The sequence below is a fragment of the Physeter macrocephalus genome, chromosome 7, assembly GCF_002837175.3.
Source record: "Physeter macrocephalus isolate SW-GA chromosome 7, ASM283717v5, whole genome shotgun sequence".
NCBI lineage: Eukaryota > Metazoa > Chordata > Mammalia > Artiodactyla > Physeteridae > Physeter > Physeter macrocephalus.
Genome location: NC_041220.1, coordinates 146530248 through 146550084, shown reverse-complemented (window position 1 = coordinate 146550084; position 19837 = coordinate 146530248). Strand labels below are relative to the sequence as shown.

The 19837-nt window shown below is 48.3% G+C and overlaps 1 protein-coding gene across 1 annotated transcript in view; it reads right to left on the bottom strand.

Annotated features, from left to right (window-relative positions):
• Nucleotides 1-2529: 2529 nt before the first annotated feature.
• The window catches only part of CSF2RA (colony stimulating factor 2 receptor subunit alpha), a 20089-nt gene continuing 2781 nt past the window's right edge, over nt 2530-19837 (bottom strand). The window contains exons 2-11 of the mRNA XM_028491540.2: nt 15756-15863; nt 15139-15281; nt 14027-14150; nt 10877-11006; nt 10612-10784; nt 8246-8379; nt 6920-7055; nt 5309-5405; nt 3392-3473; nt 2530-2660 (exon numbers count right to left, since the gene is read on the bottom strand). Of these exons, the coding sequence (XP_028347341.2) occupies nt 2565-2660; nt 3392-3473; nt 5309-5405; nt 6920-7055; nt 8246-8379; nt 10612-10784; nt 10877-11006; nt 14027-14150; nt 15139-15281; nt 15756-15863 (1223 nt within the window). The 3' untranslated portion in view covers nt 2530-2564. The remainder of the gene's footprint in view (nt 2661-3391; nt 3474-5308; nt 5406-6919; nt 7056-8245; nt 8380-10611; nt 10785-10876; nt 11007-14026; nt 14151-15138; nt 15282-15755; nt 15864-19837) is intronic.

Below are 19837 nucleotides of genomic sequence, written 5' to 3'. Positions count from 1 at the left end.
ACAAAAAAAAAAAAAAAAAAAAAAAAAAAGAGCTTTGAGATGCGTGAAGCAAACGCATCCATGGGCCACGTGTGGACCTTTGGTCCCTGGGGCAAAAAGACTAATTGTAAAAAGATGCCTCGGCAATGCCCGGGATTTTGTGAAGACAGACCTGAGGAATTTGTGCGAAGGCATTATGGAATCAGGGATGACAGCTGAACCATGCGTGAGAGAGGCAGGCGTGTGGTGACCCTAAAGTCCTTCTCTTAGAACCCCGTGGAGAGGGCTCACGCCAAAGTGAGATCATCCCTGGGACATGCTTCAAAGTTCCCCATCAGTCCATGGCTCTCCTCGGGTACCACATTTCCCAGGATCCTTCCCTGGCAGCCCTCCAAAGCCACACACGGCCCCGTCTCCTCTCTGCCCCCGGAACATGTCACTCACTCGCCGTCCACGTCCTTCTCTGCTGTCCAATGGTCGGCTGCCTCAGCAGGAGGAGAGCTCCACCGGGGCGGGAGTTTTCTTCTGTCTCCCCCTACCAGTGCCCCTTGGTACCCCGTGATCCTAGGACAGAGCCCGGTGCGTGAATCTGTGCCCGGTCAGTCTCTGCTGACCGAGTGCCTCAACTGTCTATCTAAGGATGCAGCTCAGGCAGCTGCACAGCTGCCCCGAGAGGGGTCCCCAGGAAGCACACGCTTGCCCTCTGCCCTCCCACGGGGAGAGGATGCCGGGGAGACGGCTGGTGTCGCTGGCACCACCCCAGCTGTGCCAGCCTCACACATCCTGTTGGGCAATGCTGTGGCCTGCAAGTTCCTGAAAGTCTGCCTCTGCAGCCGCTGACCCCTCATGTGAGCTCAGGGGCACCATTGTGCAAACCACACAGTCACCGGGAGGGTCCAGGCCGGGCCTCCCGGGTGGCGGAGACGGGCAGGCGCCTGCCTCCGGGGAGAGGATGAGCTGGGACGCTGCAGCCGATCACCCCCGGGGCCACAGAAGGATACAGGGGCGTTAGGTGCTGAGTGCTGGGGCATCAGTCCAAGAACTCGTTTTTTTCCGTTAGAATGATGACCTTAGTTTCTTTTTTAATTTTTATTTTATATGGGAGTCTCGTTGATTTACAATGTTGTGTTGGTTTCAGGTGTACGACAAAGAGATTCAGTTCTATATATATATATTTTTTCAGACTATTTTCCACTCTAAGTTATTACAAGATGTTGAATATTGTTCCCTGTGTTACAAAGTAAATCACTGTCGCTTATCGATTTTATGTACAGTAGTTTGTATCTCTTAATCCCAAACTCCTAATTTATCCCCTCCCCCGCTTCCTTTCTCCTTTGGTAACCATCACTTTGGAATCTAAAAAATAAATGAATTCATATACAAAGCAGAAACAGACTCACAGACATAAATAACGGATTTCTCTTGAGATGTGGCATCCGTGCAATAAAATGCTCAGCTGCTCTGTCTTTCATGTGGGTGTGTGAGGTCTTCTGGGCCATTTTCCAACACCTACAACCGGCTCCCCAAGGCTCCAGACCTCAGGCCCTTCAGACCCCCAGTTGGGAGTCCTGGGCAGCCCGGACTTCTGACCGACTGGCTATAAATCAGGGCTTCCCATGACCCGCCTCCTCAGGGTTGATAATTTGCTAAAACTGCTCACGGGACTCAGGCAAAGACTGGAATTGAAAACAAAGACTTTGCTGGTTTATGATACAGCATGTAACTCAGCCGGTTTTGACTTAGGATCCAAGTCAGACGGGAGGGATACAGCGGGCAGGTATGGGGAGGGGGCACAGAGCCCAGTGGGTCAGGTGCGAATTCGGAGGAGTGAGGGCTGAGGGCGGCTCTGAGCTCGCCCATCACGGCCGCTCAACCAAGCTCCCCTCCTTGGGCTCCGTGTGGGGGACAAAATAATGGCCCCAGAGAGGTCCACATCCTAATACCTGGACCCTATAACAATGTTGCCTTCTGACAAAAGGGACTTTACAGATGTGATTAAGTCCCGGATCTCGAGATGGGGACTTGGTCCTGGATTACGCAGGTGGGTGTGACGTAATCCACAAGCATCCCTATAAGAAGCAGGCAGGAGGGCTTACAAGCTATACCGAGTAGGCGCCCGCTGTGTCGACTCAGTACCTGTGGTCCTGTTAGAGCAGCCACTGGAAAGTCATTCCTTTCTAAACTGCAGCCCGTAGAGAAAAAAAGAGGATGTAACTCTTCTGCCGGTGGAAGCGGGCGGCGGCACAGACCCTCATCTCAGCCCCAGTGGCCAGCAGCAGCTCGGACCCCTCCCTGTGAGGAAGGGATGGCGTTTCCCTGGAGGAGCTGGAAGGCGCATTACGTGGTCAGGATCGATGGGCCTCGAAACATCGCTCCAACTACAGATGCTTTATCTTTGCCAAACATCACATTATTTTTTAGAGTAAAAAAACAAAACAAAACAGAAAGCTAGAAGAATGCTCAAAACAATTTTAAAAAGCTACATTCAAAAAAGTTAAGCAAAACATTGAAAAAACTTTAAAAGAAATTGTAAAAAAAAAACCCAACAACTTCCAGAAAGTCCCGGGGATGCAGACATCTGGAATTCACTCATTCGCTGGGGCTTCTGTGACTTCTTCCACGTCTAAGACCTCTTCCTTCTCACCTTTTCCCACCTCATGTGTAAATTTCTCCCAGAGGATCTGATGGTGAGAAGGATGGGGGTGTCAGGAGCCCCGTGAGCAGTGGCCATGGGGGGTTTAGCTAGAAATCGGAGACGGGTCTCTGCGTCAGATCTTGTAGCTGGCAAATGAGCTAGCGGGAGGGACATCTGAGCCTAGGGTACCACACGCGCTAGGGCCACCCGGAGCTCACGGGGAGACGGACGTGGCTCATCCTGGCCCCCTGGGGTGGGCGGGACCCTGGAGGTCCCAGGGACCCGGAGAGGGTGTAGGCCGGTGCTCCGGAGAGGAGAGATGCCCAGCTCAAGAATGGGGGTGAGCAAGCTGAGTGCTGCGGGATATGATACCAGACAGCGGAGTGGGTAGACGTAGCCCCCGCCCCACGGAGAGGCAGGTGTGATGGGTGCACCCAAGGGGGGGGGTCTCACGTATGGGGGTCTCCCTTGACCCTTGTCCTTTTTCATCCTCTCTGGGAGCTGTCCCCTCCCGGAGATCTGGTCAGACCCCTTTCAGTCTGTCTCTACCTCTCTCTTTCTCCCTCCCCATCTTCCTTCTCTCCTTCTCCCCCCACCCAATTTCCCCAGACACAGCTCTCAGGTAAAACCCCAGTCCCTGACCCCTGAAGAAGGCCAGGGAGCAGGACACGGGATGGCAGCCACATCCTGTGGAGCCCTTTGGGTGGACACGGTTGAGATTCTGGGGTCACTGTTCCCTCTTCTCCATCCTGGTTTGCACCCCCACCCCATATGTACCTGGTGGTCGATTTGATGGTTATCGTTCAATTTATCTTTGATCCGTGGAATTGGCGGGAATAACCTGTGCGTCCCTAGGAACCTGGTGAGACAAGAAATGTGTGCAGAAAAGACCTAGACGCCCAATTTCCTTCTTGCACCCAAAGGGGACATGTTGTCATGTCACGTGCAAACACGCCATCCAGGCTCATTTCTTCAGAACAATTTCCTTTAAGAATCACAGAAGGACCAACTCCAGGCTTAGACCATGGAGAAAATGATAGACTCTGTGAGGGTCTTTCCAGAACCTTCACTCACTCCCTTGCACACAGGGATGGGAGTGGGGGACATGTCCAGTCTCCGGCAGCTTGGAGGAGTCTGGGGTCTCTGGTGTTTAAAGACCAGGAGGCTTCTCCAACCTTGAAGCCCACGGTTCCAGACTGGGCCATCTTCTGTTGATGTCACGTATTTTCAGTGCTATCTTTCGACCAGCATATTCCGTGGTCCCACAGTATCCCAGTCCTGCTGCATGTTCACAGTGGCGTTTATTTCCCTTCTCACCGCACGAATGGTACCTCCAATCCTGTGACATCACCAGGAGGGGTTGTACTGAGCTGAAAGGTAGCCTCCAGAGATATATTCAACTCCCGACCCCTGAAACCTGGGAGCAGGAGTGTATGTGGAAACGGGGTCTCTGCAGATGTGATGTAGTGAAGGGTCTGAGATGAGGTCCTCCTGGAGGAGGGGGGCCCTACATCCAATGACAGGGTCCTTCTAAGACACAGAAGAGGAGAGACACAGACAGAGAGGAGAAGCCCCGGGAAGACAGAGGCAGAGACGGGAGGGAGGCGGCCCCGAGCCCAGGGACGCCTGGAGCCCCCAGAAGCTGGAAGAGGCGGGAAGGACCCTCCCCTGGAGCCTCCGGAGGGAGCGCGGCCCTTGGACACCTTGACCTCGGACGTCTGGTCTCCAGGACTGGAGGAGGATGGATTTCTGTTGTTTTAAGCCTCTGGCTTGTGGTCACTGGTTCCGGCAGCTACAGGAAACTCACACAGCTTTTCTTTAAGATAAGTTTTCCGTGTAAGGCATGAGATCTGTCCCTGTCACCACAGCCAGCGGCTGGGCTGCCTAAATGCCTCTTTGCTCCCAGGTCCAGTGTCCCTGGGAACAGGGGTGCCCCGCAGTTGCTTTCACAGGGCAGACCAGTGTCTCCCCTGGTCCTGGGGGACATTTAGCACAGGACGCCCAACCAGGACAGGGACATCAGGACAGGGGCACCAGGTGGATATGCCCACAGCATCCCCACATCCTGCAGGAGGGTCTCCGGGTGCAAAATCTCCCCATGCTTTGCAGAGTGCGTCATGCCATACGCATGCAACTTTAGTCTGCATGTTCATGCTTCACTGCAAAGCATTTGCCCGGTGGCCGCAGACCCTGCGTGATGCCAGGGTCACACAACAGGAAAGATGACTGCAGAGGTGCCCGTGGACAGGCTGATTGCAGTGGTCTGGGATCCGGAGCTGAATAACTTGTGCTGGGGAAAATGAAAGTCAGAGGAGGAGAGACATTCTGAGAATTCCAGAAGCTCCAAGGGGCTGAAGGCAGCCAGAACTTTCAGCACAGCAGACCTGTGAGGAGTGTCCAGCAGGAGTCTGGGGGCAGGAAAGACCCTTGTTGGTTGCCAGCTTGCCTGCCACTGATGGATAGAGCATCAGAGCTGTTTCTCTCCTGTGTGTGTTTCCATCTCTCCAACTTCCTTCCCTTTTTCCAGACAAGTTTTCCTCCAGAAAACCCACACGCCAATTGGCTGCTGGGACTGCCTGGGATGTTGGCAGGCTGCCCTCTCTTTTTTGCCAGCGGATTGGGGCTGCCTTTGGAATAAACACCGGCCCCCTCCGCTGACCACAGGGATGCCCACCTAGGACGACCTGGGGTTACCTTTTGAAAAGGCAGCTGATGGTCAGGCCACAGACGAGGGTCCCCAGGACCACCAGCAGGTAGACATGCACCAGGCTGGATTCTGGTTCTGCAGAGCCTGGGGAGAGAGAGGGGAACACGCCAAGTGCGCCGGGGGCCGGGGCATGAGCTGTCACCACTCAGCCAGCTTATGTCCTCACTAGCTCACGGAGGAGGAAACGTGCCCAGAGCAGGACGGACATCTAAGGAAAGGACCCAGTCCTGCAACTTTCACAAAAAGGTGTTCGTGAGACAACACGACCCCGGGATCAGGTCCAAAACACAGAAAGCGATTTTAAGACACAGCAACCCAAAGACCGAGAATTCAATTTAAAAACGGACCAAAAAAAGATGAATACACATTTCCAGGCATACGGTTTCAAACAAAATTGCATCCCATCTATTCTTAAGCTTTAATTTCGCGTGTCATTTAGAGTAAGTGCTCTTTACAGTACATTATTTTTCTAATAGGGCACATTTTGTCTGTGAATATTTAAAAACCCAGTGAGAAATCCCAATTCTATCAGGAGCCTCATAACCTGATGACAGGGCCACCATTGTGAGATTTTTCAATATGAACAGATAAAATATGACCTATTACACAAAGCTGTTGTTGTTAAAAGAGCATATTCCGGAGTGGAAGTGAAACCAAACAAAGTCACATGGATGTCAGCCAAGTCTGTTTAGAACTCTTTTCCGGGAACAGTCTATTCTTTTTGTCTGTTCTTATTTTTTTGGTGGGGGGGGGGCATATTTTAAACCTATTTTTAAAGTGGATTGTCAGTGTTTTTGTTCTTGGCTTCTCAGAATACTTTATATGCTTTGGAGGCTTGGTCCTTATCAAATGACTTGAAATATTTTCTCCTCTTCCATGGGTTGTCTTTTCACTGTCTTGAGCGTGTCCTTTGATGCACAAGAGTTTTCATTTTTGATGAAGTCCGGTTTACCTATTTTTTTTCTTTTATCACTCTTGCTTTTGGTGTCACGGCTAAGAACCCACCGACAAATGTAAGATGGCAACTTATTGTACTCAGCTGTCCCTTCCAGCTTATGAAATATTGCTGAATCCTTATTTCATTTCATAAATTCTACACCGGCAGGTATCAAAGGCATTGATCTTGGAGCAGAAAAAACAAAAACAAAAACATATGCATACTATGCTTGCTAAAACACTGAAGGTGTTTGAGACTGGATGTAAGGGAAGGTAGACTCTTAATTATCAGATTGGCCTTGGGGCCAAACCATTATATTCTTGCCAACTAATCAAAGTTAGAAGGAGGAAGGCAGTAAAATCTGTCAGGCTAGCCCTCCCCCGATTAGAAAGAAACAGAGCCAGTTTGGATGTGAGCTGTATCCTGACCAGAGGTGCACTGTGATGGCTGTTTGGCGTGACCAGGAGGGATGGGTCATTTCCTGGTGGGGCGGAGACTTAGGAAGGCTCTTAGTTATTCTTAAAGGGTCCCTCTCATGAGCCGTTGCTCTTGCCAGGGGAACAGTGTTGCAGGGGCCGGTGGACAGGAGCCCCTCCCAGAATGGCTCAGAGATGAATTCAGAATTCCAGGATCTGTCCAGTGATGATCTTGGGACACGTACCAAACTCAGCTGGCTGACTCCAGGCACCCCAGTGGGCTTTCCGGGCATCTGCCGTCCTGATCTTCACAGTATGTTTGGCTCTGAACCCCTGTCTCGGAAAGCTGTATTTATTCCCCGAGTCACCAGACACCACAATCTTTGGAGAAAACAGAAAGTTAGACAGAGTTGTTGCCTGTGTTGAGAAACAGAGTGCGGGTGTCTTTTCAGTGGCCCAACTGAAGTGAAAGATTCGAAGCCACACTCTCCCAGTCTGGGCATGAATGTGGTCCTTTACGTCCTGAGGACTTGGGAGGAATGCTTAAGGGAATAATGACAATGAGTGATTCTGCCATTTTCCGAGTAACCACTCCTGGGGTTGCTAGGATCGTAAGTATAGATGCAGAAACAATTCAAGACCTACAGTGGGTATGAAGCAACCCGTGGATGGATAACGCCCCTGTAAAGGATGTTAAGAGGACCAAGTTCAACTTCCTCATCGGACAGAGGAGGTTACTGAGGTCAGAGTGGTGGCGAAACTTAGAAAAGATCACCAAAAAGTACTTTGATGATCAACCTCGAGAGGAATTTTGGAAGAAGACATCATCTCCTTGACACTCCAAGGAATATTTCCTTGACCAACATGGATAGAAAAGGAAGACCCCATCCAGGGGGGCTACTGGGGGGTGCCCTTATATCATTGACTGGACGGTACTCTAGGGAACCTCCATCCTCTGGTTTTTACCCCATCCCCATCCTGGCCATCACTGGAACAAGTTTGCAGTTGGCATGTGTCCATTGCCCAGCATTCTACGCTTAAGCTACAAGGGTGATATTTTGGGTCAGAGTTGTAACTCACCAGTTGATTTCTACTGCTTCCGGTATTACTCTAGGAAAAAAAAAAACCCAAACCAAAATAGAATGTTTATTTCTCTCCATTTTGAAGGTTTTTCATAGGTCTCATCCAATCTCCCCCTTTGGGTGCAGTCAGGAAAAACCGAAACAGTCAGGGCCCAACAAAGGGTTGAGCTCCTTCTGTCCCCCCTAACCTGCAGTGGACCCCACATAGAAGGATGGAACATGTCCACAGGAGGGAGGGTGCCCCTGTTCATGGCTCCTTCTAGAACCTCAGCTGGAAATGGATCCTAATAAGAATTCAGGTGGGCTTGGAGCAAAGGTTCCTCCTTGTCTACACTGGGTCCAGGTGGGCTTGGAGCAGACCCTGAATTTTCCCAGATGTTCACCCACTCTGAGCCCACCTCATGTGCCCCAGGTTCTCACGGTGGGTCATGGGGGTGGCTGCCAAGCTTCTTGAGGCGTGGTGCCCTGCTTGGAGCAGTGTCCACTCACCTGTCTCTGGATGTCCAGCTGGTACTGGAACTCCCTGATGGACAGTGTTTTTCGGGTCCTGGGCTTTTCCCACCGGATGAAGCAGTGTGATTCATTGCAGTGCACAGTGATATTGTTGGGTGGGTTGTATTGCTCTGTAATGAGAACCCAGCAGACACCTCTAATCCAGAATGCTTCCCCTGGACCACAGAGAGGTGACCCAGTTCTGCCTTCCCAACATTGATGGTAGCTCACCAAGGTCACCGGGAGGCAGGGGTGAGTCTGAGTGTTGGCTCTTGGGGAAGATGGTCAATCATCAGGCCGCCATGTGCAGAAGGGAGGAAGTTTGGGTTCAAGAAGACCTGAGGAGGCTTCCCCAGTGGCGCAGTGGTTAAGAATCCACCTGCTGATGCAGGGGACACGGGTTTGAGCCCTGGTCTGGGAATATCCCACATGCCACGGAGCAGCTAAGCCCGTGCGCCACAACTACTGAGGCTGTGCTCTGGAGCCCGCGAGCCACAGCTGCTGACCCCGCGTGCCTAGAGCCCGTGCTGCACAAGAGAAGCCACTGCAATGAGAAGCCCGTGCTCCATAACAAAGAGTAGCCCCCGCAACTAGAGAAAGCCTGCGCGCAGTAACGAAGACCCAACACAGCCAAAAATAAATAAAATTAAAAAAAAAAAATGACCTGGGGAGGTAGGTGGTGATGGGTTTGGAGGGCAGGAGAGAGGCTGGTTTGAGATGTCTTTAGCCTTAAGAGGCCTGGACTATCCTATCGGATCAGGGAGCCTGCAGGTAGAAAGATGGGGCTGGCGTTCAAGAGAAGACATTGTTTGGCATATGGGAGTATCTTCAAGAGACCAGCCTGGAGCAGAGCGCTAGAAAGAAGAGAAAGAGCTGGCAAAAAAAGAAGAAGAAGAAGAAGTGAATTCACAGGGGTCCAGGATGGGTGGAGGGGTTTGGACTGTCAGATTCTAAGAAGAGAAAGAGAAGGTGGCATCTGCCTAGATTCAACTGGGGGTACACTTGTCCTTGTAGCAGGTTACCCAAAGGGAGGGAAGGACGGAAAGATGGGGGCTTGGAGGAATCGGGTCCACATGGAGCTAGCAAAGTCATGGTTTCCAACTGGGGGAGTTGATGCAGTTTGAAAAGGTCAAGGAACTTCAGGGCCCTTCATCGTTGAACAGATATCCTAACAGTGACCCCATGACGGTGCATGCCAGCAATCTACAGCATGGGAGTTCTGTATCTGACTGCATCTTGACGGGCGTCTGTTCCATTCTAAAAGCTGAGACTCAATTCTGTTGTTGGAACCTTTGAAGGTCTGTTTGGACAGCTTGGTTGTGTGAAGCTTCTCTTGTGACTGTGAATCTCATGGACTCCACATCCACATCAAGTAGATCTGATCGTCTTTAACTTGAGGGATGAGATGCTCTCTCCCTAGGATACTTACACTGGATTTTCCAGCTCAGAACAAAGTAAGGGATATAACTCCTCTGGCCTATGGTTGTGATCTGGACTTAGGATTCTGCACCCCGTTCTGATGTGTGGGACTTCCCTCCAACCCCCAACACCACCAAGCAATTCTCTGACACCAGCTGGGTGTCCTACAATTCAACTCAATTCTGACACTATCTACCTGGAGATAGCGTCAGATTCCACAGGTGAACGGCTCAGTCCTCCCACTTCAGATGTCAATCCCAAGTCCAGGTCATCACCTGCGCTTCCAACTGACCTGCTATAGATCAAAGATTCCCCTGACCTCCTCCGTGGGTTTGATGAATTTGCAAGAGAAGCTCACAGAACTCAGGAAACATTTTACTTACTAGATCACTGTTTTACGATAAAAGGACATAACTCAGGAGCAGCCAGACAGAAGAGATGCATAGGGCAAGGCATGGGCAAAGGGTGTGGAGTACCATGCCTGCTCTTCTCGGGTGGCTGTCTCTCTAATTTGTGGACATGTTTGATTGAGTAATTAAGGATCTTGAGATGAGGTCATCCTGGATAAGATGAGCTCTAAATCCAATGACTGGTGTCTGTATAAAAGGAAGGAAGGGAGATTTGTGATATACCAAGAAGATGGACATGTAGACAGAGATTGAAATGATGCATCCATAAGCCAAGGACTCCTGGCCATCATCAGAAGCTAGGAAAGAGGCATGGGAGCACAAGTTCTTTCAGGCAGTCCAGAAGGAACCAACCCTGCCAATGCCTTGATTTTGGATTTCTGGCCTCCAGAACTGCAAGAGAATACATTTCCATTGTTTTAAGCCTCCCGGTTTGTGGTCATTTGTTACAGCATCTCCAGGAAACTTATGCAGATTTCAACGCAAATTCTGTCGGACCTACTAGGCAGTGGTTAAATCACAGGTGGTTGCTCTCACCTATTTCTTTTAACAACAAAACCGAATCGAAGAACTGGATTCCTGTTTCTTGGCTAGTACCATTAACCAGGAAGTAACTGTATGAAGTTAATCCCGAGAGGTCTTGGAGGTGACATCCCACATGGGTTCCCGAGTCTTTTAGGTAACAAGGACATTCTCTTTCGATTTTTTTCCTGTAAGATTCCAAAGTGTTCAGAGAACAATCAGGGCATATTTCTTTCTTCACTGTATTTCTCAGGGTTGTCTACATGAGGTCAACACTTACTTTGAGTCTCTTATATACAAAAAATATTGAATGTCATCGGGCGCTGCTTGGCCCTTGGCCCAGGTGCAGTTCATGAAATCCGCATTGTAGATAAGACAGGAGAAGTTTTGGGCAGCTGTGCCCTCCCCACCTGGGAAGAGACAGAAACAAAATAATTTGTACATGGAGTTTAAAGGGGGATGGACTGGCTGGCTTCATGGTTCAAAGAAGAATCAATACCAATTCTTCTCAAACTCTTCCCAAAAAGAGAAGAGGGAACACTTCTAAACTCGTTTTATGAGGTCAGCATCACTCATCGCTCTGATACCAAAGCCAGACAAAGACACAAGAAAAGAAAATTACAGGCCAATATCCCTAATAAGCATAGATGTAAAAATCCCCAACAAAATGTTAGCAAACCATATCCAACAGCACGTTAAAAGTCAAATTTATCCCTTGGATGTAAGAATGATTCAACATATGCAAATCAATCAACGTGATGCACCACATTAACAGAAGAGATAAACCACATAATCATCTCAATAGATGCAGAAAAAGTGTTTGACAAAATTCAACATCCATTCAGGATAAAAACTCTCAACAAAATAGGTATAAAAAGGATTTACTTCAGCACAATGAAGGCCAAATATGAAAATCCCACAGCTAATGTCATGCTCAACTGAGAAAAACTGAAAGCATGTCCTCTAAGATCCTGTACAAGACAAGGATGCCCACTCTCACCACTCCTATTTAACATAGTACCTGAAGTCCTAGCCAGAGCAATTAGGCAAGAAAAAGAAATCAAGTTATTCAAACCAGAAAGAAAGAAGTGAGATGATCTCTGTTTGCAGATGATATGATCATATACGTAGAAAACCCTAAAGACCAAACAAAAAAAATATATTGAAACTAATACATTTAGTAAAGTTGCAAGACACAAAATCATCATACACAAATCAGTGGCATTTCCGCACAGTAACAATGACATAGCTGAAACAGAAATTAAGAAAAAAAAAAATCTCATTTACAATAGCAACAAAAAGAGTAAAGTACCTAGGAATACACTTAACCAAGGAGGTGAAAGGTTTGTAAATTCAATGTTACAAGACATTGATGAGGGAAATGAAAAAAGACACAGATAAATGGAAAGACACCCTGTGTTAACGGACTGAAAGAATTAATAGTGTTAAAAAGTCCATACTACCCAAAGTGATCTATAGATCAATGTGACCCCTATCAAAACCCCAATGACATTCTTTAAAGAAAAAGAAAAAACAGTCCTAAAATTGTATGGAACCACAAGACTCCAAATAGCGAAAACCATCTTGAGCAAGAAGAACAAAGCTGGAAGCTTCATGTTGCCTGATCCCAAGATATATTACAAAGCTACAGTAATTAAAACTGTGCTATGATGGCATAAAAGTAGACATAGAGATAAGTGAAACAGATTAGAGAGCCCAGAAATAAATCTGTACTGATATTTGATAAACCTGCCAAGAACACACCAGGGAGAAAGGATTAGTGTCTTTACTAAATGATGATGGGACAACTGCATATCCACATGCAGAAGAATGAAATTGGGTCCTTATCCCACACCACATACAGAAATCAAGTCAAAATGGATTAAAGACTTAAATATAAGACCTGAAACTGTAAAACTCCTAGAAGAAAACATAGGGGAAGAACATCTTGACATTGGTCTCGGCAATGATTCTTTGGATTTAACGCCAAAAGCACAGGCAACAAAAACAAAAGTAGAAAACTAGAATTGGATCCAACTAAACACCTCTGCACAGCAAAGGAAACAATCAACTCAGCGGAAAGCCAACCTATGGAATGGGAGAAAATATTTGCAAACCATATGTATCTGATAAGGAGTTAATATCCAAAACATATAAAGAGTTCAAGCAACCCAATAGCAAAAAACAAATTTTTAAAAAACAAATAATCTGATTAAAAAACAGTCAAAGGATCTGAATAGACGTTTTTCCAAAGAAGACATCCAAATGTCCAACAGGTACCTAAAAAGATGCTCAGCATCACTAATTGTCAGGGAAATGCAAATTAAAACCACAATGAGGTGTCACCTCACACATGTCAGAATGGCTCTCATCAAAAAGACAAGAAATCACAAGTGTTGGCAAGGATGTGGAGAAAAGGGAACCCTCGTGCCCTGTTGGTGGGGATGTAAATTGGTGCAGCCACTATGGGAACCAGTGTGGCGATTCCCCCCCAAATTAAAAATGGAACTACCATATGATCCAGCGATCCTTTTTATGAGTGTATATTCCATGGAAATAAAATCTGGATCTCAAAGAGATATCTGCACCCCCATGTTCACTGCTGAATTATTCACAGAAGCCAAGATATGGAAATAAATTAAGTGTTTGTGTGGACGGATGAATGAATAAAGAAGATGTGGTACACACACACACACACAGAGGAATATTATTCAGCCATGAAAGGGAGGAAATTCTGCCATTTGCAACAACATGGATGGACCTGGGGGGTATTATGCTAAGTGAAATAAGTCAGACAGAGAGAGACAAATACTACATGATTCACTTATATGTGGAATCTAAAGAAAACTCATAGAAACACAGAATAGAATGGGGGTTCCAGGGACTGGGGAGGGTGGGGGAAATGGGGAGATGTTCGTCAAAAGGTACAACTATCCAGCTATAAGATAAGTAAGTTCCAGGGATCTAACGCACAACATAGTGACTATAGTTAAAATACTGGGTTGTTCACTTGAAATTCACTAAGAGAGTAGATCTCCATGGTTCTCACCACAAAAAAACAAAACAAACAAACAAACAAAAACTACATGACAGGATGGATACGTTAATAGCTCAACTGTGGTAATCATTTCACAAAGTATACGTACATCAAAACACCAAATGTGGAAATTCCCTGGCGGTCCAGTGGTTAGGACTCTCTGCACTCTCACTGCTGAGGGCCCAGGTTCAATCCCTGGTTTGGGAACTAAGATCCCACAAGCTGCACAGCATGGCCAAAAAGATAACAAAAAAAAAACAAACCCACCAAATGTACATCTTAAATATATGCAATTCCTATGTGTCAATTCTATCTCCATATAGCAGAAAAAAGTGGGGGAATGTACCCTGATGCTCATGAAAAGCAGAAGGGTCACCACTATGTTTTCCCTACCTGGGTTCAGGTAGACCAGCGTTTCTGAAATTCGTCTTTGGTTGATATGTACTTCGACAGTGAGCGTGACTCCTCCATGGAGAGGACAGTCCTGAAAGGTGCACTGACATTCCTTGTCTTTGACCTGAAAAGATGTCATCAGTCAGTGAATTAAGAACCAGTCTTCTTTCGTTTCATCTTGATGTTGTTTGCTCCTACCCTGACCCTGTGATGACATCCACCTCCCTCTGTGACATCTCCCCTAGGTACCTTCTTTGGGAAGACGCCAACTAGCAGCGTTCAGAAGGTCAGAATAGAGCTCACCTTTTTTTTTTTTTAAATAAATTTATTTATTTTATTCATTTATATTTGGCCGTGTTGGGTCTTCATTGCTGCGCGCAGGCTTTCCTCTAGTTACGGTGAGTGGGGGCTACTCTTCGTTGCGGTGTGTGGGCTTCTCATGGCGGTGGCTTCTCTTGTTGTGGAGCACAGGCCCTAGGTGCGAGGGCTTCAGCAGTTGTGGCATGCAGGCTCAGTATTTGTGGCGCACAGGCTTAGTTGCTCCGCAGCATGTGGGATCTTCCTGGACCAGGGATGGAACCCGTGTCCCCTGCATTGGCAGGCGGATTCTTAACTGCTGTGCCACCAGGGAAGTCCCAGAGCTCACCTTTTAATGTGAGAGCCCTCATCCCTTTAAACTGTATGGGAACTTCACACCCTCTTTTATGGGATTGACTTTTCTTGTCCTATCTCATACCCACCATTCTCTCACAGGTGTCATGTTTACATTGTATCCAAGTCAGTCTGTTTTTATTTCCATTGAACAGGCAGAGCTAATGCTATTTCTTTCTCAGGATTAAGTCTTGCAGGTGGACCAAATGAGCAAAAGGCTGCCACTGCAGGCAGCCAGGAGCCCCCAGGCTAATTGGAATAGGGATGCCTGAGGGAGGAATGGGGTCCTTTCAGGGAATCAGCCCTCTGGACACATGTCGGACACGAGCAGCACACTTTGCTGGTGCACTTCGAACCATGAGTCTGCGATGTGTCCCAATGTCACGCACATGTTTTTTATTTGTCCTGCTTGCCGAGAGCTCTACAAAGAACAGTGATTGAGCACATCCAATCCATCTCACCTTTTTTTTAATCTGTCCCTTCTCCTTGTGAATCAACACACATTCCGCGTAGGTAGCGTTTTCCTGGCAGTCCCAAGTTAATTTTGTCGTCTTTGGGTCAAACTTCACTTTTAGACTGGAGTTCTGTTCCACGGTTGGAAGATCTGAAACACACAGCCTCGGGAGTCAGAAACTACCCTTCTCCTGTCTCCATTCTCCCTTAACCAATGCGTCTCACATCTTGTGAGCAGAGATCAGGGCTGGGAATCGCTGTCCCCCTACCCCTCTCACATCCTCATCACCCCCTACCCCTTTCCCACCTCTCCTTCCTGCCCTTTCTACAAGGGGAGACGTCCACTGTGGAAATACACGAAGGCCAACAAAGCAGGAAGGAGCAAAGGCTATTTATTCAGATCCTGCCATAGTAAAGGGAGTTGGCCACCGTCACCTGTGTCTGCAGAATGGGTGGGGGAGAATTCCCATCCCCAGAAGGGGGCGCACAACAGGAGGCGTGATGCTGGTGGACCGTTGCATGTGAGGATAAAATGAAATTAGATGCAGGCATTGGGATGTGTCCCCCAGAACCCAGGGTCATGGGCATGGGACCAGCAGGACTCAGAGGTTAAGCTCACTCATACGTTTATCCAAGTGCTCCTGGGCCAGGAGGAGTGAGGGGGCCAGCAGCATGGAGAGTAGGACGGCCATCGCCAGGGCACACACGGGGCTGCCCGAAGGACGTGGAAGTGCTGGGGGAAGAGAAAATCAGCTTTCATGGGGGGTCTTGACATGGAGACCAGGGATGTTTCCCTGGGGGAATGTCCAGGGAAAAAACACAGGACTCTCTCCAGGGTGATGGTGACCTGGCCAGCCTGGGTCACTGTCGGCTACAGAGGGTCCTCAGGCTTCAGTAAGCCTCAGAGATGGCCCCAGAACCAAGAGCCTGTCCTCAAGCCTGAGCACCAGGTCCAGTCTTCCCAGTTACCCTCTGAATCACTTAGGGCAAGTTGCCCACCTGCCTGGTCTGTAACCTGGTGGCAGGGGTCGGGGGGTGGGGGCATAACTCCCAAGTCCAAGGCAATGAAACGCCATGTACCGCGCCTGAGGATGGGGTTCCTTCATGCAGTGGGAGACCCTTGGGAGACCCTCCACCTGACCCTTCAGCATCCTTTCTCCAGAGCCTGAGGATGAGGGTCCCTCCCTGCAGTGCATTTGGGGAAACCCAAACCCTGCGTCTCCAACGTGGTTATCAGAGTCTGTGGATGGGAATCCCTCTGTGCAGTGCCTTTCTCTCTGCCCTAAGAGACTGTAAGCCCCCAGCCATAGCTGTTTCTCTATCCCCGGCATATGGGTATCAGGGCGCTGGATACACATCTTACAAATCGAGCGGATTATTTCTCCAGAGCAGACTGTGCTAAAAGCAGGTATAGCCCCTGGAGCAGCTGCTGAAGTTGGGAACAGAATAACAGGTATGGGGGCTTCCCTGGTGGCGCAGTGGTTGCGAGTCCGCCTGCCGATGCAGGGGACGCGGGTTCGTTCCCCGGTCTGGGAAGATCCCACGTGCCGCGGAGCGGCTGGGCCCGTGAGCCATGGCCGCTGCGCCTGCGCGTCCGGAGCCTGTGCTCCGCAAAGGGAGAGGCCACAACAGAGAGAGGGAGGCGTCACACAAGAGAGAAACACGAAAAAAAAAAAAAAAAAAAAAAGAATAACAGGTATGGTCTATGTAAGAAAATATAAGCCATTTATATATATATATATATATACATTATTATAAAATTCCCCTATGTATTATTTATAAAATCTGTCTCTTCATTTACAATATATATCTTCATATAAAATTGTATATATAATGTGAATGATACAGAAATAATTCATGTTTGTATGAATATGAACAATTTCATAAATAATATTGATACATAAGGACATTCTGTCACTTATTTATATTGTCTTTATGCTATAGGAGACTCTCTCTCTGACAAGCTTGCTTCACACTTTGATCCCTTCATTATTCACACCCGATGAGGGAAGGTGATACATGAGCAGAAAGACAGACACATAATCAGACAGATGTCATGAGTTTGTAGGCGCTGAGCCTGACGTGGATGTACAGTTCCCCACAGAGCCTGGAAACTGGGGAGCTTTTCCTGCCCCCCAAGAAAACTGTGGCCTGTGTTACTTTCCCTGTGCTCCTGTAACAAATTCCCACAAACTTGGCATTTTATTTTTTAACTTTTTTATAAATTTATTTTTATTTATATTATTTATTTTTGGCTATGTTGGGTCTTCGTTGCTGCGTGCGGGCTTGAAGGAGGTGGCTTCCGGAAGCTGGAAAAGGCAAGAAAACACGTTCCCCTGTGGAGTTTTCACAGGGAAGCAGCTCTCTGCCAATTCCTTGGTTTTACCCCAAAGGGACCCTGTCAGACTTCTGATCGCCAGCACTGCAAGAGATTAAGTGTGTAGTTTTTTAAATGCCAAGTCTGGGGCTTCCCTGGTGGCACAGTGGTTAAGAATCCACCCGCCAATGCAGGGGACGCGGGTTCGAGCCCTGGTCTGGGAAGATCCCACATGCCGCAGAGCAGCTAAGCCGCCTGTGTGCCACAACTACTGGGCCTGCGCTCTAGAGCCCGTGAGCCACAACTACTGAGCCCATGCACCACAACTACTGAGCCCGGGAGCCACAACTACCGAAGCCCGCGCACCTAGAGCCCGTGCTCCGCAACAAGAGAAGCCACCGCGATGAGAAATCTGCTCACCACAATGAAGAGTAGCCCCCGCTTGCGACAATTAGAGAAAGCCCGTGTGCAGCATCGAAGCCCCAACGCAGCCATAAATAATAAATAAATTTATATATTTTTAAAAAGATGCTTTGGGGAAAATTACAGCCCCTTTGCTTAGTGTCTCATTGCTCTGACTCTCTCTTACTAATCAGACTGGATGTGGGGAGAGTGGAACAAGAAATGAGGGTTCAGGTTTCCTTTATGATAGTAACACATTTTTTGAGATCTTAAAATATTTTTTAAAACTTGAGTTTTGCAACAATTAAAAAGAGTCATTAGGAACAAAACAGAAAAATAGAAGCAGTAAGTACCCAGAGAGACATGGAGGAACTTGCAGTGAATGTGACTAAGTAAAAGAACCAATCTGAAAAGGGCATGTAGTGCATGATTCCAGCTCTATGACATTCTGGAAAAAGCAAAACTGTGCAGACAGTAAAAGGATCAGTGGTTGCCAGGGGTTAAGAAGTGGAGCACAGGGGAATTTTAGGGCAGTGGAACTACTCTGCATGACACTATATATCATGATGGATACAGGTCATCATACATTTGTCCACACCCATGAAACGTGCAACACCAAGACGGACCCCTCATGCAAACTATGAACTTGAGTCAAGAATCGTGCGTCCAACGTGCTCCATCAATTGTAAGAGATGTACCACACTGCTGAATGGTGTCCATCACAGGGGAACTATCTGTAGGGGAAGTGGGTACATAGGAATCCCCTATGCTTTCCACCTAATGTTTCTGTAAACCCACAACTGCCTTACACAAAGTCGATTAACATTACAAAAAAATAGTACTACAAAAGCACCATGCTCTATTCCGATAAAGCCACACTCCACAGAAAACACCTGGTCTTCGGGCTGGGTTTGGGGTGGCATCTGCGACTCTGCTCACCATTTCCCCAGTAGTGTTTTTGGTTGCGGTGATTCATTTTTTGGTGTCGCTGTGACTTGGCATGTGGCCTTACCCCTTTCCTTCTCTTGCGCTAAGTTCTGCCAGTCCACACCTCACCTCTTCACGCTCCCAGGAATACCATCCTTTTAAGGCTTCATCTTTTCTTTGAAAAGATGCATGATCATATTTTCTGTAATTTCCTTGGATTCATGGAGTCTATTGGTCTAAATGCAGCCTCTGTCTCTTGGTGTTTTAGTTTCCTGGGGGCTGCCCTAAGAAATGACCACAAGTTTTCTTTCCTTTCTCTCTCTTTTCTCCCTCTCTCCCTCCCTCCCTCCCTCCCTCCCTCCCTCCCTCCCTCCCTCCCTTCCTTCCCGGCTCCAATAGATGAGCCAGTCCAGCCTTCGACAGAGGAGGTGGGAAAGGAGGCGCGTTCATGGCAACAGCGAATTAAACATCGGAGGTGCTGGCGGCTTCTTAGCAGAGGCAGCTGGGGTGTGAGGAGAGGGTGTCTGGTGCTTGTGAAGCATCAGAAGGCTTGGGACAGTCACGAACAGGTCTCCGAGGGGATGTCCAGGTGATAACGGGCCAGGGGCACTGGGCATGTGAAGGCAGCTGGCGTGAAGGGGAGGGTCTTTGCTGGTGGAGATGGGTCACGGAAGTCGGGAGGTCCCCCTTGTACGACAGATGCCAAAGTCACCCAGCGTGACACAGGCAAAGAGTGGAATGCCACGGAGGAGTTGGGCCAGCGGTCCTCTGATGGCGGGTCCTGTAGGTCGTGCGAGAGCCTTCGTGGAAGGTGGAGGAGCCCCCTTGGTGGGGCTGGAGCCCAGGAGGGAGATATGAGAATGAAGAAAAGGAGGTCCAAGGGGTAGGTGTGCTGGGCGTAGTCGGAGGGACCTCCAAAAAGCAGAGACAGGAAGGGATTGGATGGAGAAGGAGTGAATTAGGGAAATGCCAGGAGGAAGGAAGGAAGGCCGGGAGGGAGGGAGGGGGGAAGGAAGGAAGGAAGGAAGGAAGGAAGGAAGGAAGGAGGGAGGGAAGGAAGG